A 25,697-nucleotide genomic window follows, 5' to 3' on the forward strand; every position below is an offset into this window, starting at 1 on the left:
CTGTAACCAAGCAAATTCTGTACACTGAGAGCAGGCAGTGACAGATGCTCCACAGAAATATGCAAGATTCCTCACAAAAAAATGCTTTCCGATGCTTAGATCTCTTTTTGACGCAATTTGCTACCTTTGGGGCTTCTTCATTGTTAAGTATTGGCTTAAATGTGAAAACACTGGGCTTAATATATTTTCATTTAGTAAAAGATATCTCTGGTAATTCTCGTCATGTAATAAATTCACCTCTGGACATCCATGTAACATATCTAGAGCATCTTTTCTCCAGCAGAACCCTGAAGCATCTTATGCATTATATTCTTAGACCAGTATTGATGCCTAGACACCTCCAGAGTATATATTAGCATGGAGTGTCTTTGTCCAATGACAGCAGAAACGTTCATTTATGTAAAGTGGCGTGGGATTTGCAATGTCACGCACAGCAGAAGGTCTTGCTTAACAGCCTACTTCATAGTGCCAACTTTATTTATTGTGCAAGAACTCAAAAACCCTGGCAAGTGTTGAATCTGCGGCTCCATGGAAACCAGGTATTCCGAATTGAATGTTTATACTGGTAACACTATCCTCCAGACAATCTCTTTACAAATTATCAGTAATATGAAGATGCCTTATTTTCATTTATCCATTCATTTTAGTTTCTTCAGAATAATATTGCTTTCTAGGACCATCAGAATATGCTACCTCCATCCAAAAGAAACTTGGGTTGGCTTGCACATACTGTTTCTAGTAATACTTATAGGAGGTAATGAAATAAAAAAAAAAAATCAGTTTAAATGATGGTACTTACCCCGTTCTGTATCATAGAGGTACACAAACTTTTCCCACTTATAATGAGTCAAGAGACTCAAAATGGCTCCTTTTAATGCTGGCCGCATCTGGATGACAAACTGCACATCTGCATCTGTTGGGAAGCTGGGTGTGATGAAGGATGTGTGAAGCGCCCCACAAAATGACGTCAGTGTGTTCATTGACATCTGGTCATAGAATCCAAAGATGGCATAAACTCCTCGGGAAAACTGTGAACAGACTAACAAAGACAGACAGGACTGTTAAAATCTGACATATAATGAACACAAAAAACCCTTTTGAAGTATATTTGAAGTAAGATGTCTAAGAACTGATCTTTTTCTGTATCATGCAGCAGATGGAATGAATTCATGAGATAACCTATACTAATTTCATTGTACTGTGAGTTTTACCAACTTTGTCACAATTAAGCTGGTCTGAGCACATTTTTGATTGCAATTTGTCCTGCTAGTGTTATAATCCACTAATCTATCCACATTGTTTAGAACACAGGGTTACATTGCTTGTCCGTAAAATACCTTCCCTCCCTTGAGCAGCATCTTGAGAACTCTTTTCACAGCTATGTAACAAATGCTGGGTCTGCCTAAAAGTCAAGATGTTAAGATGTACTTTTCCCTGCTATCCCAACTTGATTCAGAACGTACTCAAAGAAATCTGTATTGTTAATTCCTTTATAGTTGACAGCTCTGAAATGTCTGTATGAAACCTCTGTATGGTCTTTTTGAGTGAGAAATTACGGTGGTTTCTTAACTGAGTGTTAAAATCTTTCAGAAGCTATTTGGAAAATGCATGGCTCATTAATGAGCACTAAACACAAACGAGGAACACGTATTGTGGCTTCATGGGACAAAAATTGAAATCCCTTAACATGGAGGTTTTTAGTCATTAACCATTCTGGTGTTCTGAGGAACTCATCCAGTACCAGAAAATCATAAAATGCTGTGAAGCTATTTTGTTTCACATGCACTTATCTGGGGAAACATTTCATTTTCAATACTTTATAGAGATTGAACAATGACCATTTTGGACAAAAATGTAAGTATTTCAATTTATAAACATGGTCAAATTCATGGAAGTTGCCAGGAAAAGATTTTCTTTGTCGTTTAATTCTGCAGAAGCAGAGCAAATTTCTTAAGATCATGGGTTCTTTCCATGGAGGGAGACTGTATCAGGGATAGTGAGGGAGCCTGATATGTGAGATGCTGGGGCTCTGCTCTAGTTGTACAATAGAGATTGTACAACTGATATATACTACAGCATAGCAGCACTTCCGAATCAAAACATTTCTGGAATGAGATGAGCAAGCCCCCTTTGTAATGAAAATAAGTTTCCCAGAAAATTGTCCATTCAGCATTAACAATTTCACTTGTCAAGAACCAGACTGAACAATTTTCAACCAGCCCCATTAACCACTTTTGCCAAAACACTGCATATTTAACTTTGCAAAAAGCAAGGGGAAGTAATCACCAGTAAAGAAGACATGACTTTTACGCAGAAATATACAGCATCATTACTTCTGAAAGTACCATCATGAAACATTTCCTACTATAAATGCTACCATTCAGAATCACTAAAGCCTATTAAAGTAATTTTAAATAGGATTCTCCACAATATCAGCTCATTGACAACATCATAGTTAACATCTCAAATAGGAAGTCAGGTGTGAAAATGCGATTTCTTCCTGGAGATCCAGGTGCAAAAACCAGAAATGGTATTAAGGAATTTCTTTAAGTGTTTAAGCCACTGTAAGTGGACACGACAAGTCGTGGATACTAGCAGCAAATAACAGCTGGTGTAGACAGAAGAGATGCACATGAGGCACAGAGAGGGAATAAGAAGTAGTGATTTCTAAAAGAAAAGTTTGTGGAAGTTCTCAACCACAGCAGAGAAAAGATACAAAAAAAATCATAATGCACCAAGAATTTATTCCCAGCGGTATGACTGAGGAATTAAATACATCATTTCAAAAGGTATTTTGTTAAACTACATACCAGCAGGATACAAAGCAGAAAAAGCTATCATAAAAATTATCTGCTGAAGTAACAAATAAAAGGCATTAACTTACAGGTGAAAAAAAGCAAAAAAAAAAAAAGACTACATTAGAAAACCTGGCAGCCTCCAAATCATTTCGAAGGCATGTAAACTCCCTAATTCCACGGGAATATTCACTGAAGTGCAGAGCTGGGTGTCCTCACATGCACTTAGTACCTCACAAATCAGGCTTCTTTTACATATTTATTATTGGCCTAGCTCACTAGGTTTTTGTGTAGATTCTGTACTGCAGAGAAGAAGAGAAAGCATTCCAGGAAACAGCCCTTCTTGCAATGCAAACAAAACATACTCTCAAATGCCTCCTGACCCTAAAAACCCAGAGTATTTCAAATGATCCTGAGTTTGCCCATTATTTCTTATTGGTATAAGGCTCAGGGATACTTTTGAACTGTGACTCCACTGAAATCTCCCAGATTTAGAGGGACACATTATCTGAACAAAAGCCAGAAGGGGGCTCACAAAGTCTACCATGCTATGTATGTGTAGGACGATAACAAAGAACAGAAATTAGGTCTTATTAGGACTGCTAGTTCCTACGTCCCATAGAGAGAACAGGAGCAGTACTAAAGGTAACCGACAGTGGCTGGCTACAGCATGGACCTGCTCCTCTGCACTGTGCTGACAACCCGCTGAGAACCGTTTCAGTTTGTGCTCTTCCTTGTTCTCAAGAGATATGGAACCCAAGCACCGTGGGCAAGTTTGAAAATGCTGCAAGGTCTCTGTCCTTTGGACAAAATTCTGTCTTGCTTGGCTATTTCAAAACACTGAATTAAGCTGTAACTCTTTTCATTGCAGATTGTGCTCTTTTATGCAAAGAGTCCATTCTCAATTTGTGAATCCCCCCCTTCCCCCCCAAAAAACAAACCCAAACAAACCAAACAGTCAGAGTCTGTGAACAACCTAACCAGAAGCAGGACCTTCACCAGACAATACCTAACAGACAACACAGAGCTGCTGCTCACATGGAGCATCCTAGTGCAGATGAGAGTGTCTGATTTGGCCTTTCTGATATTTGCAACCTTTTTTTCCTAAAAATCCTGAAGGATTACCAACAATATCTTCCACCAAGTGCACCTCCCTGCCCAGTCTGATTTCCCCTTGCTCACATTTGTATACACTGTGGATCTTGAAGATTTAACTCTTTTCCAGACTGTCTTCTATTAGTTTTGAAAACTCCTAATCCCTTAAACTCCTCTGCTTATTTCTTCTTGATTATCTATTCTGCATGCACTGTTGGGTGCCAATTCTATTTTACTGGCCCTTTTTAAAGACAAATAAACTTTTGTTTTGATAAGGAGAAACTAAAAGGGCAATTATTTTGGTTCTCGATGTTCATTTGCATTTTTGATCTCACAGTTTCGTAGTGTTAGGTCTTTTGTTTAGTTTGTGACCTAATCTCCTGTGTGACCAGATGAACTTAATGAACATCTATGAACGCATGGCCATATTGTTACCTGTTTTCCAAAAACCAAACATGTAATTACACTCATTTTAATGGCATTATTGTTCTAACACCACTAAGCCATAATTAAAATTTAAAACATGCTAACTAAACCCCACCTTCAAGCTCTTTTTTACAAACTGGTTTCTATTGACAATGACAACAATCCTCATGTTTGATTAAGAATTTTGGTATTTTTCCTTAATTAATCACAGTTGATTTGTGTTTGTTTTTCCTTATTTGAACAATGCAGATGGTCCAACACACTCTTTGGCTGCTAAAGAAGTGATTTGGACAAATCTTGATGCAACTCATTCCTCAAAAAAAAAACAAAAAAAAAACAAAAAAAAAAGGAGGTTTTTTTTGCCTTTATGAAACTGCTCTTAATTATAGATATTAATACCATGGATGCGCATCTGTTTCCAAGGACAGCACACAGGCAGGTTGCTTTATAACCTGATGTGTAAAAGTTGCAACCTCCACAAACAAGGTACAGAGCAGCAGTAACCTAACAGGGGATCATGATAAGCTGTTATTTTAACATTAGGTGCAAGGTGAGTATTTATTAATGGAGACTGAACACGGCTTGTTCTCAGAGTGAGTCAGCTGCCACACACCATCATTTTCAGGAGAGGAAGGGATGGTATGACAGAAGCCTGTGAATTCTCAAGCATGTCAAGAGAAGACAAGGAACTTTCAGGTCATGACAGACTGGTGTTTCATGTCAAGGAAGGAAATGATGTTCAGAGTCAGTGATCACAGTGGGGAGCAGAAGTTACTTCAGAAAGAAGAAAAGATCTTGGTTTCTGAGCCATCCTAAACACCAGTGTAACTCAATGAACACAGCCTCCTGTTTTGCTAGCAGTTCCATCCTCTCCCCAGTCAAATCAGGCCCACCACAGAAACATCTTAACATCTGCTGAGGTTAGCCAGATGTGATTTTTTTTTCACTCAGGCTCCAGGCCAGAATCTCAAAAGAAGCCCCATTTCACACAAGTTATTGTGTCTTTGTAAAAATTAAGTTTTACTTTCTAATGGTATTTAGTTCTTCTACCCTTTAGTGACTGTGAGTATTCCTGACACAGTAAGGTTGTATAGGCTCTGACATTTTTAGTGTCTATTGCCTGGAAGCTAAAGTTAAAACTTCCCTGACACCCTCTTTCTTTTCCTTTTTTCTTTTTACTTCCAGTTTTTAGCATAAACAACTGGAGCATTACTAGGAACATTTACAAGTAGTTTTGGATTTTTCTTGTTTAAAGAAAAGATGTATAAAGCCAACAAAAGAAATTTGGTAATGGGTGGATCTTAATACACTATTTCCACCAGATGATATCATAAAAAGTGACTTGTAAAAGTTGGCAGGATGCTCCCAAGTGCGCCACACAGTGCACTTCTGCCCAGGGGTGTAACAGCCTTGCAGGTTTGGCATCAGGGGTTGGAGGTTGCAATACCTCAAACACTATTCCTTCTTCATTACTGTTTGTATAGACAAGTAATTTCCCCTTTGTTCATATCAATTTCTCATAAGGTAGGCCTGACAAAATTAACCCATGTCAAAGGGGCACTGTGAGGCCTGACTTACTGATAACCACATGGCTCTTTGGAATGAAAGGCACCTTAGGAGCACAATCACAGCTGGCATTATTGCTCATTGCTCATACCAGTTCCTCACTTTCATGTTCTGTGTTTCCCTCAGCTGTGAAATTTTATTCCCTCCACTTTCTTCTGCCAATTATCTTGGATTCCAGACAATTCTCACTCCAGCCTTTGCCAACAGACTAATGGGAGTACTTTATAATGGAATAATCTGCAGCATATCTCAGAGCAATTGCTATTTTCTATCTAAGGCTCCATGCTATGACTTCCTTGCTGTAATAATGCAAGAGTTATCATTACTGTGACTTTTTATAGGAAACATACAGGTTCTCAGAGAGACTGCTGTTTCTTTTCTCTTCCGTTTTAATCCCCTGAATGAAAAGACATACTCTCTCTACCTTGAGCTCTGAGGAGATCAGCACAGCAGTGCCCCTGAAGACAGAATAAGCTACTTTTGGGGGGCTCCAAGCAATCAGACTTGAGAGCTTCCTTTAAAGACAAACCCATCATACTAAAAACTAAAAAAGAAGTAACTGCATTTACCTATAAAACTAGCTTTTTCATTTAAACTTTTAAGACACTGAATTCTGCCAAGAAGAAAATACTCCACTGAGTTGTTTAAAATTCAGCTGAGAAAACAACAAAGCATTTCTGAAAACGTCCATTTCTGAAATAGTTAATAGCAAATATTGTTGGGGATGGGAAGGAACCAAGGAAGCTACAAATTGAAGCAAGATACAAATCCTCCTGAGATATTTGCTATCAGATCATTTCTCATTCTACCTAAAAAAAAAGACATGCTCTTACAGACATAAAAAATCCCCCAAACCAAACCAAAAAACGCAACCCAAAACCTCACAGGAGAGCGCAGAACAAAATGCTGGTTTACTCTTGTTTATTTATGGCAACAGTATTCTCAGTGAAATAACTGAAGTATGTTTTATCTAGTTCTCTTTATTAACAACTATGCTTGCTTTGTTCTATCTAGTGTCTTCTTCAAACATGCACACTTCCTTCAGTATGCATTTCTTTTTAGAAGAGTCAATAAAATAAAACCAGTAAATTCAGGCATTGGGAAGGTATATTACTAAGTTGCAAATTAAATGCATAAGGATTAATCTACTCATATTTTACAACCCATTTACTGGAAAGCAATCCAAAACAACAAGAAGCATCCCCAAACATTCTCTGGTCAAGATCCCATTCAAGATGAATTTTGTCACCTCATCACAACTCCATTATTAAAGGAGTCTTTACTTCTTACCCATTTTTCGGAACAACTTTTGAACCCCGATCACAACTACAGCTCCTGGGTGCTGGGTGCTGTACAAATGCATTACTACAGCCTTGGTTTCCTCAGTATGCTGAATTATTTATGACATGCATGACTCAACTCATTAAACTTTACACATTTTGGCCTTTATATATACTACTACAGTTCAATAAAACCCTAACAATGTACATGAATTTGCTGCATGCTGGATCTTCTCTTCACACTGAAACATTTGTGTGATTTTTATGAGCGTGAAAAATGCCAGCTTGCAACAATAAAGCCAGGCCATGCAGGTTGTAACGGTGCTAGTAGGGACACCAGCAGCACCAAGTCTCATGCACACCATAATACCAATAGATGCCTGTCTGCTCACAAGAAAGAAGTGCGTATCTGAAGTCAGATCCTTCCGGCAGAAAGGCTGACCAAGGCCCAGTTTCAGAAAGTACTCACAGAGAGGTCGCTGAAGTTCATTCAGGCTGGATGTGCATTAGCCATTAGCATACACTCAGATAAAAGGCAAACCAGGATCAAAACCTCTCTGTCCCCAAACTGCCAATTTGATCCATAGGCAAAGAAAACCTTTGGTATTTAAAAAAACCCTAGCTAATACATTTAAAATGTCAATCACAAGGACATCCCTGAGCACCAAACTGTAAGACAGACAGAAAATCAGGCTGAACACAGCCTTGATTGTCCCAGGAAAGCTGTGCTTAGCTTTCTGAAAGGTCAGAGAACATATTGCAGGTGGCCTGAGTAGCTTGGAATAGGCTATGCTACTTGTGCTACTATGATCTCCTCGCTTATCGTTTAGTTCCCAAGCTGCTTCCATACCTAAGATTAGGTAGTCTGAGCTACTGCTGCCTTAGGTCTATTGGCCACAAAGTTAGAAAAATAAAAAACTGTAGAACCTTGATGAAACTTAAGCACAAGTGGAGTATCTGGTCCTGCAAACTTGCCAAATTATGATGTAATGCTTTACTTTTCATTAATTAAATAAATAATCACTTGTCATTCAGAATCTCTGTATGTACAACTCATTTCTGATAACGGAAGAAACCAGGAGTCGATCCATTCAGTTTCCAGGAAAAGTGACTGCCTCCTATCAGTAGTCCAAATTATAAACAGATTTTGTTTAACTGGGATTACTATTACACACTGATTTTATAAAATACCATGGATTTATTTCTTTTGGAAGGCTATGTATCAGGTTATCATGGCTCAATTTGAAGAATAATCCATTGGAGTTTGAGGGAAGCAAAATAGCAGTTTAAAGCTTAAAATGGATTAAAGGCAAGAGGAGGCATTGTATGTGCTATAAAAATTATTTTTTTTGAGGATGATTTAAGAAATATGATATTTGAGGACTATACTTAACTATGTCCTGATCAGAACGCTATATTATCTCGCTTGTGTCTTTACAAGATGGAGCTCAAGTGCTCAGATCGGGCACTACAAATTACAGCCAAGTTTTCTATTTTAAACCCATCCTGGCAAGCCATGATTTTCTACTGGTAAGAGACCATTTTCCATCCTGATCCCACCACCCCCACCAACAGCTCACAAGGGAGAACTGCTTTTAAAGGGAAGGTATCAAATACATACCACACAGTTTAAAACAAAAAGCTTTTAGAAAGAAGTATGTAGCACTGCTGCAGAACTCAGATTTAAATGCTGTGGATTTGTGTTACTTTTGAGCTCTTCCGCTTACTGCCTACGCTGATCCTGACACCAAAGGATCATGTAGGAGGTACAGCAAGAGGCTTCTCTTCATAGACAGTTAAACTCGCTGCTGGAGAGAAATGGAAAGGCATCAGTCTCTGCCTCTGTGCTTTGATGAAGAGATGCTTTTGCTCAGTTTCTCCAGGATAATCAATGCCTTGCCAGCAATAGCAGTGTGCAAAGCCAATGCTCTGCTCCTGATGGGCAGCTCTGTGATCCTGGATGGTTAAAGGTTCAAGCACTGGCCTCAAGTTTAGGGAGCAGTAGAGATTAAACATGTGGAGGTGAGGCTTTTGCCCTTTGAGAAAAGGCTTAGTCTATCCTATACACATAACACTCTGTTCTTGAAGCATGGAAGATGAGCTAACAGCTGTGTGAGGGAGCCAGAGGACCCGGCAAAGTTCTCCCCAGGAGAGTCTAAATATATTCACAGAAAACAATGATCATTTGTGTTCACATCTGAGACTCCAACTCCTGTTTCATGACTTTCCTGTTTCATTTCTCTGCAGAAACATGGAGAGCGTGCATGTAATTCAAATATGTAACACACGCTTGAGTTAAATAACTTGTTTCCATCTGTTGTACCATTTGAAATGCTTCTCATTTTAATCTGCTATGTTATGGCAACATGCTGTGATCACTTTGGATTGTAACTGTATCTTATTTTCTGAAGCACTTTTCTAAACATGTTGGCCAGAGGAAAAATATGAAAACCCCTATTCTTTCAAAAGTTACTCACTTATAACACACAATGAAATTTAGCAGCCATTTACTTACAGGCAGCCAATATACTCTACTATAATACTATAATATTCATATTATAATAAACACATAGCAACATTTAACAGTTTAACATAAAATCATGAATGTTTCTATAATTCTACTCTAATAAACTAGTAAGAGTTCCACAAGCCACTAAGTACTCTGCCTTGGAACAAAAAGACATGGTTGAAAAAGTTTTTAATGTGAATTCAACAAGATATGGTAGAGCAGGGAGTATCCAAGTAGCTATTGTTACCACCTTCAGAGACATCCCATCTCATGTATTTCATCAATAGTTTAAACAATGGGCTAAAAGAAAAGCAAGCGCTTTGTGGTATGAAGTAAATAAGTCACACCCATGAGGAAACAGCAGCATTCTACAGATGACGATGCTGGGCAGAACGCAGGGCTGAATCAAAGCGCAGCAGTTAAAGGCAATGCTGAGCCTCAGAGCTGCAAATCAGCAGCAGCTGTTTCCAGCACGCCCATACTCTGATGGGCTTTCTTATTTCATTGGAACATCCCAGTATGGTGGAAGTAAAAAAGGCAGAGGCATATTATTAAATGTGTGCTTGTTCAGCAGATCCTTCCCTAAGTGATTTCAGAAGTTGACTTCATTCTGGGCTACTGTGGTGAAAGGCAATAAATCAAAACAAGGCGCTGGCAGTGTGATGAAAGATGAGCTGAGTCTGCGGAGGTGGTGCCATTTATAGGCCTGTGGGGATATATTACAGAGGATGAGAAAGAAGAGACAAAACAACAAACACACCTGGAATCACTGAACTGGGTAAAATTCACCATGAAGTAAAGGCCAAGATTAAGGTTGTCCAAGGAGAAAGGGTATGCAATCGCCAAAACAGCAGCTGTACAAGCAGCCTCCAGCTCTGGAGGCTTTCCAGTTGGCTCTATGCATGCAGAGCATGGTGCTGGTTAACAGACAGCTCAGTTTACCCAAAGCAACAGTCCCCAACACTTTCCTGAAGGCTCTGCAATAGCATTGCAGCAAGTACTGTCATTGCGAGTACATCTCAGACCAGTGGACTGGATTTCACATTTCTGTATCTCCTCTCCCTGTTTACTCAAGGTTCATGGGACTATGCAATTCTCACCCAGTCCTCATGTCCCCCTGCTGTTACCTTATCAGTCTGAGAGACTTCAGGTCAGTTCACACAGGAGAGGAAACAGAACGGTTGTGGAAACCTGGCTTCAGCAGCCAAGGAAATCATTTGAAGATGTCCCTTAGGGGTCCAATAAAGCACCCACCAATGTCACTGGAGAAGCTCTCATTGGCTTCAGTGGCAGCTGGACTGGAACCAAGAGGTCTATTCAGTACAAGTCCAAACTGCAGAACCACAAAACCAAAATCCCACCTCCCTCCTCAAAAATAAAGCATCCTCCCATTTAGTTTTATTCTTGGTGTCATTTTTATCTGTTTTACAGTCCAAAGAATCCTTCTTGCTACCAGCCTCCTGGACCTTCATGATGACATCTGACAGTAATTCACAGACCAGTACCCTCAGCTAAGTCAGTGCCTTATTTACAGGGAACAACAAGAATATTTTTCTGTATAAATGATGCATAATCACTATTTATCAAGCTGGGTTAATTGGCACATAACAAAAGAATTGTCTGGTGCACAGCTGAATAATGTAGAAGCCAAAACTGATGGAAATGGTACAGCAAGAGCCTGATTGTGAAAGAAAAGTCATATTACTACATGTTAATTCTTAACTGACTGCTGCCCTTTCAGAGGAGGGGGCAGCCAAATGAGACAGGCCTAAATTTGAAACTATTCGTTAATCTCAAAGGGTTTGGACAGATTGTTACAGCTTTAAACACTGGTTCAAAGTCTGCTCTCAGCCAGCTGTATAGTAGAATGCTAACCTGGTGCAAATCCGTTGCTTTTCTGTGCTTCAGAGACCCTGCTACGTTCATAATCAGAGAACAATCTCATTAATCATCAGCAACAGCATGATACTGTGGCCTGCAGGGGTACATGTGATGGTGACAGAGCGGTGGGACTCTTCCCACATCTTGTCCTCACAGAGAAAAAGCTAAATGCCTCATACAAGAACCAACAACCCTTTGGTTCTACACAAGATGTCCATGAAGTCCTCCTCAGAAACCTAGTGTATTATGAGACAGTGGCAGTGTGGGGCAGCACGTGAATTTCTCTAGAACAGCACACACCTGGGGAACTACAGCTTGGTCAACCTTATTCTGCACTCACAGAATTGCTTCACTGACACCAGCAAGGTTTTACTGAATGCCCTCCATACCAAACCAGCACGCACAAATTTTAGCACACACTTACGTGTTTTCATGAACAGACTGAAGTATGTGCTCAAGACACCAAATCAGAGCTGAGGGTCACAATACCAAGAGTCTCCCTCTAGAAGGAAAGGAGGCATTAATATCTAGTTGTACTAGGGGCATCCGGCTGACTTATTTAGACCATGGCACTTCCACACTTCCCTGTCTCTTCTCTACTAACGTCTACTAAATTCTCCCCAAGAGGGAAATCACCTGCAAATCAATGACTTCAAAGAACAGCCCTTTCTCTCTCAAACTTGCTAGTACAGTTAACAGAGAATGAGAAGAGTCCCATAACTTCCACCCCTATGAGTTAGAAATTTTTATTCATAATCACTATCCATGCCAGGGAATACTGCTGTGATCTCACCATGTTTGTGGCTTCATCAGCATAAACGCGATGAATGTAGAACCATTGAGTTTTTTAACAAATTCTGCATTATGTTATCTCCATTACAGCTCCTCTGTATTGGAAACATGGTTAACAAACATTAGCTTTCCTCTGATAATATTCTGAGATTTGCCAAAGTTACCAAGCTACACACAGTATTCACACCATAGTTTATAATCAGTGAGCTACAATCCCTGCTTTGCATCCACATCCTTCTACCCAAGAGTCTCCTAAGCCTTCATTCTTGGTGCTCCTTGAAAAGCCTAAAGTGACTCAAGGAAATGAAGTTTTATGTGCAAAAGCAGGTTCGTTGCTTCCTCCTCCTCCCCCCCCCCCCCCCCCCCCCCCCCTTTTTTTATCTTTACTGCCAAAACCATCTGAAGTCACTGGCATTTCTTTTGATCGAAAAAGGGGAATTTGACACATCAGACTGAACGTGATGGGTACCAAATACTCACAAAGATTAATATCAGTGATGTCATGAACTTCTCTTGTTTCATATGTACAGTTAACCAGTCTGCTCACTGCAAACTTTGCAGTATTTTCACATTCTGAATTTCTAGATTGGATTTAATAATTTGTACTGTATTTCAAACATAGGCCTGTTTTTACATAATGGCTCTCTGCCTGTAAATACACTTACTTAAAATAGCAACATTGCTGGCACTAAAATAGCTACTTTTTCAACCTACTCTTTAACCATCTATACCAAGGCTAGCTTCCTACCCGTTCCTTATCCTCTTGGTTCATGGGCATGCTCCATTCTCAGAGATGCATTAGCATCCTTAATCCAAATCTCACTGTAGTAGTAGCGTTTATTACAAGCATCTAAACAATCCTCCTCTCCAGCTTTTCACAAGAATCACTAAAGCTGCTAACACCTTGCTTGTATACAACAAATTCCAAGCATCCTGCAAAAATACTCTGTAAACTCAGGTGGCAGAAGAAAGTCAGGGCAGGGGTAAGTCCGAAAGAACAGAAGCTGCACAACACAAGTCTTTTCTGGTCTTGGGAACAAAACTTCTAATCCTTACAGCATAAAATAGGTATGAATTTCTAAAGAGCAATTGTCATGGTTTAAGCCCAGCCAGTAACTCAGAACCACGTAGCCACTCTCTCACTCCCCCACTTTCTCCCCCCCTGCTCCCGGAGGGATGGGGAGGAGAATCGAAAGAATGTAACTTCCATGGGCTGAGATAAGAACAGTCCAGAAACTAAGGTGTAACACAAACCGATAGCACTACCATCAATAACAATGATGATATGGGAAATAACAAGGGAAGAGAATACAACTGCTCACCACCCGCCAACCGATACCCAGCCCGACTCGAGCAGTGATCTAGCCCTTCCGGGTAACTGCCCCCAGTTTATATAGTAGGCATGATGTGCTGTGGTATGGAATACCTCTTTGGCTAGTTTGGGTCAGGTGTCCTGTTTCTGCTTCCTCCCTGCTTCCCCTCCTCCCTGGCAGAGCATGAGACTCAGAAAGTCCTTGGTCAGAGTAAACATTACTAAGCAGCAACTAAAAACATTGGTGTTATCAGCGCTGTTCCCAAGCTGAAAGTAAAAAACACAGCACTGCACCAGCTACTAAGAAGGTGAAAAATGACTGCTACTGCTGAACCCAGGACAGCAATGCAGTGTGGGTCCTTCTTTCAGTAAGTCACTTCAGTGAATCTTCCAGAGCTCTCAACCAGTCCTTGACATATCATACTGAATTAGCCTATTTAGGGCGTATTGTTCACCCAAGGAACAAGCAGATGAATCTCACAACTTTGCAGTACCCAGATCAGTATGAAGCTAGGGAAAACAGCCTTAAAATGGCATTGTGCATCCCTATGACAGTAGTCCCTATAGCAAATCTACCAGCACTGAACAGCTTAACTGTAGCAGTTTAGACAACAGGAGGCAATAAATTTCTCTGTCTTAAGGAATGTTCTCACATGGCCATACCATTGCACTAGCTCTGTAGTAAGCTGCAAGATGAACTCTTTCTAGAAGAGCAACATCACCCTGAATTCCTGTCCCAACTGCTGGTTATCCCTTGTTTGCAGCACTGCCAGAGGTCAACCACTGAACAAAACTGGACTAAGGTTAGGAAGGATCTTACCGAGAGCTGACAAACTGGAAAGAAACACTGACAGTTCAGGACAACACAACTAGGCTCTGTAGGTAGACAGGGAAGCCTTTATTCACAGCAGGCACAGGCGTAACCATCGGAGGAACTGTTTCATGACCTCAATGAACTTGATTAATTTTTCAGCTCTCTTTCAGGTAAGCTTAAAATAAAAAAAATCAGCTTACTATGCACAACTGAATAGAAACTGGTATGTGACTCCAGTCAGCGACTAACACTTTGCTTTAAATGTAGCCTTGTCCTACCAAATACAAGGTTATTAAGTTTCTGCTTTACTAATTTCTTTTAAATTAATTCACAAAATATTTCAGGTTTATAGATCAATTACTCTGTTTTTTTTAACTTGCAAATATCATTGCCAATTTCAGTTTAAATTTAAAATAAATATTTTTCTTTTGTGAAAACCAGCGTTAACAGTTATCAAGAGACACATCACGTCACTGGACGAAAAGCAGTTCATCACCAACTTAAGTTCCAAACCAGGAACTCTCTCTCTCACTACACACACATATATATCTTACATAATTCTATACTGCCCATCAAAACAGCAGACAAAAGGACTATGATAATGTCTCTTAGTGTTTGTTTAAGCTAATACATCCTACAGAGCTAATCCTAGGCTATTGTTACTGAATTTTCCTACTCTGATATTCAAACGGACTCCCTGACAGTGTCAAACTTTTCAAAATGGCCCATCAACAGATTATATTTTTGGTACTTGAAAATTTTGTAGGTCTTGGAATAGATTTATTTGGTGAACTCAGGTAGTAAAGCTTTTCAGAAAGATTAATGGACTAAGTGAAGTGTCTCTCCAGACTATAACAGAAGGTATAAGAGATCTCATTTTCCAAGAAATGTCAGTTATAGGCACAGAAGACTTCCTTGTACCCTGATTTTCTCTGTATATTTTCCATTTACACAAGCCAGTTCGAGCCCTCCTTCCCCAGCAATGTTATCAGTAAGACAATACTTTGCTATAACAAAAATAGCAGAGAAACTTGCATAAGAAAAATGAATTTGATAACAATAGAATGACTTTCTCATAATAATTTAATCAGTTGAAGACATGAAGATTTAAAACCTCCAGTAGAACTGCATAAAAAGGACTGATAAATTTATCAGCTCTTTCAAGCTTTGCAAAGAAGCCCAGCCAGATATTTCTTACCTCCTGTCTACAGAGATCACCTATAAAACAAAAACAGGCATTCAAGTCCTTCTGTTATGCCATTCTTTGCCTCTGGGGCTAAACACACTGTTGAATCTGCAGTAAGTAAATGTGAAACACATAATGATATTCCAGTTTGTTTCTGATCTTTCTCATTAGTTTAACATACTTGTAACACCCTTTCTGGTTAGGAGCGTAACCATGAGCCCTGAAGTTACTGTATGGACATACGGCAAGCTACTGTCCTTTACAGTTTTCCACTAAACCAAGAAAAGTCTGTAAAAACATGCTTGAAACACAAATGCAATTTGGCTGTCACTAGATTTAGTTAAGAATGGTAAGTCCAGATTTTCAAGAAGTCTTGAGACTTACAGAAACCGCATCAAACAAAATCAAACTACAAACTCCATGAACTGAAAGTGCCCGGATTATTTTGTAACCATTAAAATAATTTAAAAACAAATGAAACAACCCTTTCCTGGTTCCTCATTTTTCCATAACTTAGTGAAACTAGTCTGAAATTAGAATCTATTGAAGCCATCCTATTAAAGAAAGCGATCAGGATTTGAGTTACTACATTGAAGAGTTTTTTTCCTTTGTTCAAGTAGTAAATTTGTGTTATCCCAGTTTCTTTTTATTATTTTCTTCAATGTATTGCTCCATCCTTAGCTGGATACAAAGTCAGTTTCAAAAGATGATTCTCAAGGCAGTTTCAGGTGCTGTACTCAGCTCAGCCTTCTTAAATTTTTTAATGGATTTAACAGCATACTTTTATATACAGTTCTTTTTACTGTATTAAAAAATGAAGAAGAAAGTGATGGGCCTAACAAACACAGATATGTGATAGTGCAGCAAGTCCGAATTTGCTGCTACTTGCAAAAATAAAAGAAAAAAAGAAGAAATGTTTTTTTTCGCCTCTGGTTCATTTCAATGACAGTCATGTTGGTGCTATGAGTAAGGACAGCAGGAAAGACAAATTTACATGCTGTATATGTAATCCAAAAATCCAGGGTCTCTTTAAGCACAGAACCTTTGGGATTTTATTCTGGTTTAATCTATGTTTGATGAAAATTTTTCACCCCATCAAAGTTCTCAGGTTATACATAAATTCATACGGTGGCCAGCTGACAGGAGCCTCCTTTTTACTCTGGAGGAAACAAAAATACTCTGAATCTGTCCTCTTGTTTTGTTGAGGGGCTACAGGAACGGGATAGATTGACAGAAGCAGAATAATTCAGCAGCCATGAATATATGGATACACATTACACATTAGTTCCAAAAGAAGCAAGTATGATTTAATTTCTGTTCTTCAGAAAGAACACTTCCCTTCCATAAAATGTGCTCATGATACAGTAATTGAAAATCTTTCAAAACAGCACCAGCAAACACACCAAGGTTGTGCCCTAGAAGCAATTTCACATCTTAGAAAGAAGTGTAATTTAACTCTCTTGGCTCTGAATCCTTTTCTAAGGTGTGGCTTCTTTTTACTTACTCGGTCCTTTCCTTCCTCCCTCCCAGCCCCCAAAACTATTCTCAAACAAAAAATAGCCTGCTATCACACAACTGACTTTGAATAAAAATATAACATGGAATACGGTATTAGGGAATATAAAGAAATCAAACTGCCCCAATATTTTCTTTTACCAAATGGACAATTCAAACAATTGCAAATAAGTATCTGGGATTTCCATGACTTCAGCTAAGCACACTAAATGAACTGGGTCAAGCCAATAAGAGAAACTAATCACATTCTACAGAGCTGTAGTCTTCTGAAAAGCCGCATTCTGAAGTCTCTTTCTAAAACCGTTGGAGATACAGAATCCATTCAAACTTCCCAAATGAGGGAGAGAATCCAAAGGACAGCCAGTTAATTAGAGCCAAAGACATGGGAAACGCAAGATAATTAAATTCTCCTCCTAAAAGATTTATTTCTGAATATCAGTTTTGGGAGACTCAGGGAGCAAGTGAAAAATTCAGCTCACCCCATAAAATCTCACTCACCTTTGTGAGACTCTTCTCAGGAACTGAGCAATGGCATTGATATGTAGCTTATTAAAAAATATTACTGATTACAGTACTATTACACAATGATGCTGCTGTACATATAATTTTTACATTTTTGTCCTTGATGTAAGCAGATGTTGTCTGCACAAACAGGAGATGTGCATTTTATCAATGATGGAATTGTAGTGGAAAAGAATAAAAACAAGTTTGCTATGAAAGGAAATAAAAATAAAATCAAGACTTCTTAAAAATAATGAAAATCAACCATATGAGGAAACAGGATTTAGAAGGCAAGGTTTTTTCCTCTAGATCAGGGTTTCTGTTATATTTATATTGTTGCCTAAGATTAGAAAAAGCTTTCCAGGGTCATCTATTCAAGTAGATTGTTCAGGTGAAGAACTCGGGTTTATGATCAACTAAACCTGAAAAATAACCAGTTATTTAAGCTAAGCAAGCCCACATGTTGTCACTCTCTAGAAAGACAAACCAATAAATAAATCTAGAAGCAGAGATTTGACTGACTTGTAATGGAAGATCGCGGTGGCGACCACACAGTCACACTGGCTCTTGCAATGGACAAGCTGTTAATGCTTTTATGGAGAAATGTACATAATATTGAAGAAGATCACATGTAAAGATTTTAGCTACAAGCCCTATATAAGCTCAAATGACAATATTGCCCTTCCCTGTTTCCACCTTTGCTATTGTTTTCTTAAGAATTCAGATAATCACCACATGTAATCCTTATTGCCATAATTGATCTCACATCTTTAAAAGACAAGCAGGACAGAATCAGTCATAGAGCAGCTCCAGAGAAGAACAAGAAAATAATGCTTAGGGAAAGCCACCTTTCCTTAGAATTCCCAGAAAATTCTCCTCATTACTCTGAGATAAACAGTAGAAAATATCACACTTTTCCATATCTTTTCTTTCCACTTCTCCATCTGGCAAAGGATGCCAGAAAAGCAAAGGTACTGAGAATATGTACCAAGCAAAAATATCCACTTTTCACCTCCCAAGTTAGCTTCTGAGTAACTTGATACTGCAGCTGAATGGCCAAATTTGCATCCATGCTTTAATTAGAGATAAGGGGAGTGCCTATTGTTTGCATTTACAGTATACCTGGTTCATGAGCAGCAGGAGCAAGTTCAGACATCACCAACTGCTCAGCCTGTGCTGCTCTGATGTATCATTTCAGCAGGGGATCCTTCAAGAACAATTAAGCACAGCCATTCACAGCTGAAGAGACCCTAAATTTTGCCAAGTGTGACAGCTAATGTTTTATTCTTGCTACTGTATCTTGTCAACCACTGCACCACACAAATTGCCAACAGAATCCACCTCTACACTGACAGCATGGGGGTGAGGTGTCTATTCTCCCATAAATGTGTAGGATATTTATTCTGCTCACTCATCCACTTTTATTAAGGATGAGCATGTAAATATGTAAATAGCCCATCTCCTAACAGGAAATTCAATTTTTAGAGAAAGAATCCAAAAATAAACCACCATGAAGTTAATGTGGTTGTATTACAACAGCTTCATTGCAGAGGCTGATACAAAGGAACAGAAAGCAGAAGTGTTGAGCAGAAGGAAACAGGAAAAGCAACTTGCTAAGCTGAGAAGCCAACGTCAAGAGATGCTCAAATGAAGCTTTTTCATGGTTACAAATGTAGTATTTATTGGTAAAGAAAAATCTCACACTGTGAAGAAAAAGGAAGAAAGAACAAGAGAAAAACATATTTTCCTATTCAGGAAATTGAGTTTATGACATGGAAAAACAAAATTATGATAAAAAAAAATACTCCATTTGAAAGCTATCATAGGTTAACACAAACTGAAGAGAACGTGAACCTTTGGCAACTGAACCACACAAATTTGTAAAGATTTCTACCCACTCTACTGCCCAAAAGAACTGTTAGGCAACATTTTGAGAATCACAGTGATATAAATCTGCTCCGATCTACTTACATCAAGCATGGTAAGTCAATCTACTCCAGGTGTGATCTGGAATTACATGTTTTATGAAACCTTAAGTGCAGTTACTTAATAAATTTGCTATAATTGCAAATATATGTTAAAGCACACCCAAGCATTCTACGGTTACATCTGTCACCACTGTGTGCTGCTGAAGTTCAATGTACCTATTGGTTCAGGTAAATAGGGGGAAAGTCTGCTCCCAGAGCAGCTACGGGAGACAGTGGTGCTATTTCAGATATAATCAAGTAAGCATTTGTAATACTTAAAAAAAAAAAAATAAAATATATGTTTTGACCATTTTAATCTATTTTTGATCACTTGTGACTACAGAGCAAGATAATGGAAATTTTCAAGCACAGTACTTAAAATCTCTCCAATCTTTATTTAACAATCACAGTTTTTCAGCATACAAATCCTTCAAACATACAGCAATGCACAAATGGAAGGTCACATCCTCTAAAACACAAGAGGGGTTTTATTTCAACTTTGGGGCTTGTTCTAACCCATTTTGAGTTAGAACAACAGATTGCTCCACTGAAGGGACAGAAGCTGCAGCCAAAGGGCCATCTGCTGAGCTTCCCTCCAGTGAGTCCCACAGCAAAAACTGATGTGGTGGAGCAACCCAGGCAATTGGGATACACACCATTAAGTAACGACAGAATGAAGGATGGAAAACTTTTCAGGGTAAGCGTAGACCAACACGATTCCTGCATCACCACATCTTTTTAAATACAAAAGTCAAAGATGAAGGTATCTGCTAAGAAGTCAGAAGACTACCACCATATGTACTGCAAACAGGGCTTGCCTCAAGGTTTTCTTTGATTTTTAAAGCAAGACCGTGGTAACAGAGTAGACTTAAATGGTCTCTTTTGTATCTGCACCTTCTAAGAAATCCTTTACTCATTTAATAAAATAAAGTTTTCTCCACCATCACAGCAGAAGATAATTTAGACCAGTTAGCACCTACTGGGGTTTCATTGTGTCAGCTGATTTCAACATAAATGTTAACTGGTTGTTTCTAACGAAGGTACTGTAATACTCCTCAGAGTCCGATACTCCATTCTGTATTAGGATTGAGAAACGTCTATGTATACACTGCCTATAAGGACATATAATTCAGTGTATCATTTCATAACCCAGCTGTCAACAGAGACAACATTTTTATAATACATGTATTGTATGCGTGCCAGTATGAGATGAATAGTCCTGTAACTGTAATCAATACCGTTCATTCAAACAACTGGCAGTAGCATTTCAGACAACAGGCAATTTCATCAGTTTCACTGGGCTGCCCAAAAACAAACAGCTTGAGAGGAATGAATGATCTCTGTGGTTATCTATAAATAATACTAACCTCAGCCATTTGTTTTAGGGGGTTCATCAACGGGAGCTGCAAAGTCTCATATCAGTGCAAAAGGCATGGCAGGCTACAAGAACCTAATGCTGAAGAATTACACTGCTGGCTTTTTATTCACCCAGTTACTGTATTTACATACAGGCTCCTCCGAAATCACCGGAATCCCTCCAGTGTCACAGCAGTTCCAGCTCTGCAGGGAACTCACATGACCCCAAGGATCTGTAATCATTTCAAAGTCAAACTGGATTCAAACAAAGCTCCAGTGATCTGAGTAAACCTACCCTGGGAATAACTAATGCCACTTCTGAGAAACGTGAGCAACTTTGGGATTTTTAACCACTTCAGCGTGAAAGTTGCCCACTCTCAAAGGAGTTTTTGAGAGTGAAACAAACCTAGCAGCGCAACAGGAATGAGACTAGTGCTGTGGCTCATGGCTGCGAGGTGAACCCAGGCAGACGGGGAACAGAAGGCGCCATTCACAGGCCTGTTCGCTGTCTCTGGGAAGTGAAAGAGCTCTTTTTTTTTTTTAAATTCCTTTTTTTTTCTTTTTTTTTTAATTGTTGTCTAGCTGCACCTATCTGTCAAAGCAAGGCAAGAGCAGAGAACAGTGAAAAACAAATATTCAGCTGACTAAAGGGAAAAATGCACCTCTGTGAAGTACAGATCCAAAAGAAAAGTTCCAAAGCCCTGAAGTGAAAAGATCTAATTGCTGTGGTTGGAGTGACTTTCTTCCTGGCAGCCTTGCTGGGCTTTGGGCGGGCACAGCAGCACCACTGCTACCAGCCTGCACATCTGTGGGTCGCTGGCCCTGAGGCTCTGAACACATCATCTGATCCTGAAAATTACTAGGTATTCTACCCTATTTTGCTGAATCACAGGGTGCCTGGTGTGTGCTCTGGGGAAAACAGAGGAATGAGCAGTTTTCCCAAGGACCTAGAGGTTGGCACTCATCTGCTTTCAGGCAGGATTTGTGCTGCCATAAGACATCACTGAAGAGAGCTTAATACACCACCAACTGCAGCAGTTTCTTTCTTGCAGATGCCATGAACTGAAGCCAAACCCATCACCTCAGCTCCTTCACGCACAGCGTAATGCTCCAAAGAAACTCCATCTTATGAGCTCTAGGCAAGTGCCCAAGCCCTCTGGACAGACTACTGAGCAGGTAGCAACAGTGTGTACATAGGTCCAGGTAACTAAACCGCTGGGCCAAGTTTAAAAAGTCACATTGTTCCATCTATAGCCATAAACAACCACTTTTCAGTCTTAAAGCCTGTTGCTCAGAAAATTTATACCCTGGCAATTAATCTTGAAGTTGTAGCATTACCCAGTTTACAAGCTTATTGCTGGTATGATGTGAAGGTCGATCAGCACACCCAGCCCCACCGGGGAAGCATGTCAGTGGGATGTTTCTAGCATAATGGCCAACAGCAAAACGATTAATGGCACCAACTTCTTCAGAAAGAGAAAACTCACTTTCCAGTGGACAAACAGTGGAGCTCACAACTCAGCTGGCGCCTTTACACCTCTGGGAAATGAGACAGGCTGTGCTGTGGAAGTTGCCTTTGCAAACAGGAAGTCATCGGCTGGTTTAAAATGAATTATAGTGTTAAACTGCCTGTAGGACATTCATAGGGAAAAATCAGCTTTTAAGAATGGCTGAATTTATCAAGCTGCAGATCTTTAAAATATTGATGATCAAAGCAATAAAGTAGCTACTTTTTATTCTATACTGTCAATAAATCTCTACATACTTGAACTGTAATCATCACAGCACAACATAAGAGACTTCTTCCAGAGATTTAACGTTGGACTTAGTCAGAAAAAACACCCCAAACAAACTGGGTAGGAGGAGAGCTAAACTGGTAAAATAAAACCTCTCACTTTCAGGTAAATGATTAGGTAGCAACAAACCCTGCTATTAACCTGAAGTCTATAATGAGAGCTTAAATGAACAGTTCAAAGTGGACGCAGGCCTTTGTAAGGGAGCCACATTCCTGCAGTTGGCACTAATTGACCCTTTTGCTGGCAGGCTCAGCGGTGAAGGCAGGCAGCAGCGGCTCAACTTCAGGGCCCTCTCTGTCATGCAGAACAAAGTCACAGTCCTGATTACCCAGGAGGTTTGATCTTAATGTTTTACACTTCTATAGCACCTTTCATCCAGGAATGAGGCAGGCAGGATAGCAGCGGAGAATCTTAAACTGCTACAGCCCTTCCCACATCCATTTTGCAAGAGAAGGTCTCCTGTCTTTGGAGCTTTCCGATGCTTTTTGCAAGACTACTCCACATACACTGAATTACACAGCTGAATCTCTGAGAAACTGAAATGATAGATTCATATTTCACACATAGCTTCACCCAAGCTTCTTGAAAACACAATTAATAATCGATTCTGATTAAGTTATTTCCAACAAGATTTTAATCCCCTTACAGCGAATGTTGCAACAGACTGAATTGAAGCCAGCATACACAGGGCTGATGGAAGCATTTTTAGAGACCACGTAGTAGAAAGGAGGAATCATATTAATCCTGCTTGCAATTTTGTCCAGAAAGATGGCATTCTTAAATTCATGTGGAGATCCTGATTAAGGCAGACTATTCCAGAGCAGCAGATTCTGGAATCAGCTAACAAAATTCTTATTAACACAGGGAATCTCCAGACATTACCAAGGAAGCATAGTATCTTTTCAGAAAAGCCCGCAAGGAAAATGTACTTTAATATCAAACTGTATCCTCCTGCATATGCAGACTGCCTCAAATCTCAAATGCATCTGAAGTGAAACAGGGGCTAGCACTGCAGAACACCACAATAAGAATTTAAGACAGGAAGTGCAGATAATTTATCTGAATAAAGCTTCCAGAAGATTAACTGATTTAGGTTGATACTCATCCAAGCTGGAACCTGACCAGGCTGCAGGAGTTAGCAGCATCACAACCCATGATAGGTTGCCTATTCATTAAAAATAGCAGGGTGTTTTTGCAGATGAAAACAGGTTAAAATGTTAGCTTTATGCTTCAGCCAAAAGACCCTGTTTTGCCATATATCTGTTCTTGAATTACCTCTAGAGCGACTCAGAAAAAGGTGTTGTGTTTTATAATCAGTCGCCATGCAAGCACATAAGAGACACAATGAGTTAAATGTCATGAATGAGTCTATGGTCTTTAATGCCACACAGCCTCTCTTCATACAAGAACTGCAAAATCCATAAACTGATGCAGAGAGAGAAAAGTAGTGAAAGGTTCACAGCTACTAAAATACATATATGAGGGAAAGGAAAAAGAGAGATGAAAATCTGAAAGTAGGGAAGGTATAGGTGACTCCTGCTAAAAGCAAGGTCAGCACTTTCCGCTTGAGACTGCTTGATTTACACCATTTTGTTTCAATTGAAAAACAAAATCTTTCTTTGGCAGATTCTGCACTACAGTCTATTACAGATACTTTTGAGATACCCAGTATCATTTATAAAGGGACACTTATTACTGCTGAACATGAATATCTTGTTAAATTTCCCAAAGTTCCAAGAGGAAATATGTGCAATGCTACACAAGGGTGTATTCTGTTAGCTATTGAAGTCAAGAGCCTGGACAACCTGGGCAGTCCTGGAGGAGAGGTATGCTACTGATTAAAATGCTCCGAGTCTCCCTCAAAGAATTCATTGGCTGTCCTGGACCCACATCCCCCACTTATCAGGAGGCTTAGAGCCAGGAATACCCCATGAGGGACCACTCTTTTTTTACCCTTTACTGGGTTCACCCCTTCACCTCCCTCCAGAGCTACTCCAAATTTACCCTGGTGTAAATCAGATTACAACAAGACTCCATTATGTATCTTGACTGCCCCTATTTATCTAATGGGATACAAAGAGACTGCTTTTTTTGCTTTCTGTTAGGGTAGAATAATGAAGCACTAAAACATTTAGGTCCCAGTGGTCACTGCAGATATGCATAAGTATCACTGCATGAAATTTCTTTTTCTGTTACACAGAACAAAACAAGTGGCAGTAAAGTACATCTGGTGCATATGAATGCACACCTCTGAAACAGGACGTTGTGGCTGTAGAAACCATCACTACATTTACTACGCTCTGCATGCAGTAAAGCTACACTGATTCATGCTTTAAACAAGGCAATTTCTGCACCTGGAGCGCCAAACTGCAGAGTGGAAAACTTCAGGAGGGTTAACTGGTATCATTTTGATCAATTCTGGGCTTATCTCCCTGCCTCTCCAGGTAATAAAGTAAGTTGCCTGTAGATGGTGTGGAAAGACATGCTATACATACTTCAACTGACAAAAATTGTCTATCCATAAAATCCATCACAAGCAGCTTGAACTCTATCCCCTGCAAAAACCTAGACAGCTTCTTCCAAGCATACACTTCTTTTTTCCACATCCATCATCTATATGTCATTATAAAAATAGGACAGAACAGGTCTTTTTACACTGAAAAAGACAGATTCTTGTTTGCAGAAACATCCTGCTAACTAGGATAAGCTGCACCAAATTGTTTCAGTCAAGAACAAAAATGTACAAAACCCAAACCTCATCATTTCCAAAACAAAACACTTGGCTTCAACTGAATCTGAGTCAACAGTCTGAAGTCTGAAACTATTTTGAAAGCTTTTATTTTTAATTCTCCAACTTTTTGGTTGATCCCAATCTAACCTTTAAAACCTTTTTGGAACTACATCTT

The 25,697-nt window shown here is 39.4% G+C and overlaps 1 protein-coding gene across 3 annotated transcripts in view; it reads right to left on the reverse strand.

Moving 5' to 3' along the window:
• The window catches only part of GRIA3 (glutamate ionotropic receptor AMPA type subunit 3), a 153,637-nt gene that overhangs the window by 117,714 nt on the left and 10,226 nt on the right, over window positions 1–25,697 (reverse strand). For all 3 annotated transcript variants that reach the window (XR_009962548.1, XM_062607471.1, XM_062607470.1), the window contains exon 3: window positions 800–1,039. Coding sequence is in view for 2 of the 3 variants with exons in the window: in XM_062607471.1 (XP_062463455.1) it covers window positions 800–1,039 (240 nt within the window). In the remaining variant the exon portion in view is untranslated. The remainder of the gene's footprint in view (window positions 1–799; window positions 1,040–25,697) is intronic.

This window comes from Pezoporus occidentalis, unplaced genomic scaffold (assembly GCF_034315485.1).
Source record: "Pezoporus occidentalis ecotype Australia unplaced genomic scaffold, CSIRO_AGI_Poc_V1 ctg123, whole genome shotgun sequence".
Taxonomy (NCBI): domain Eukaryota; kingdom Metazoa; phylum Chordata; class Aves; order Psittaciformes; family Psittacidae; genus Pezoporus; species Pezoporus occidentalis.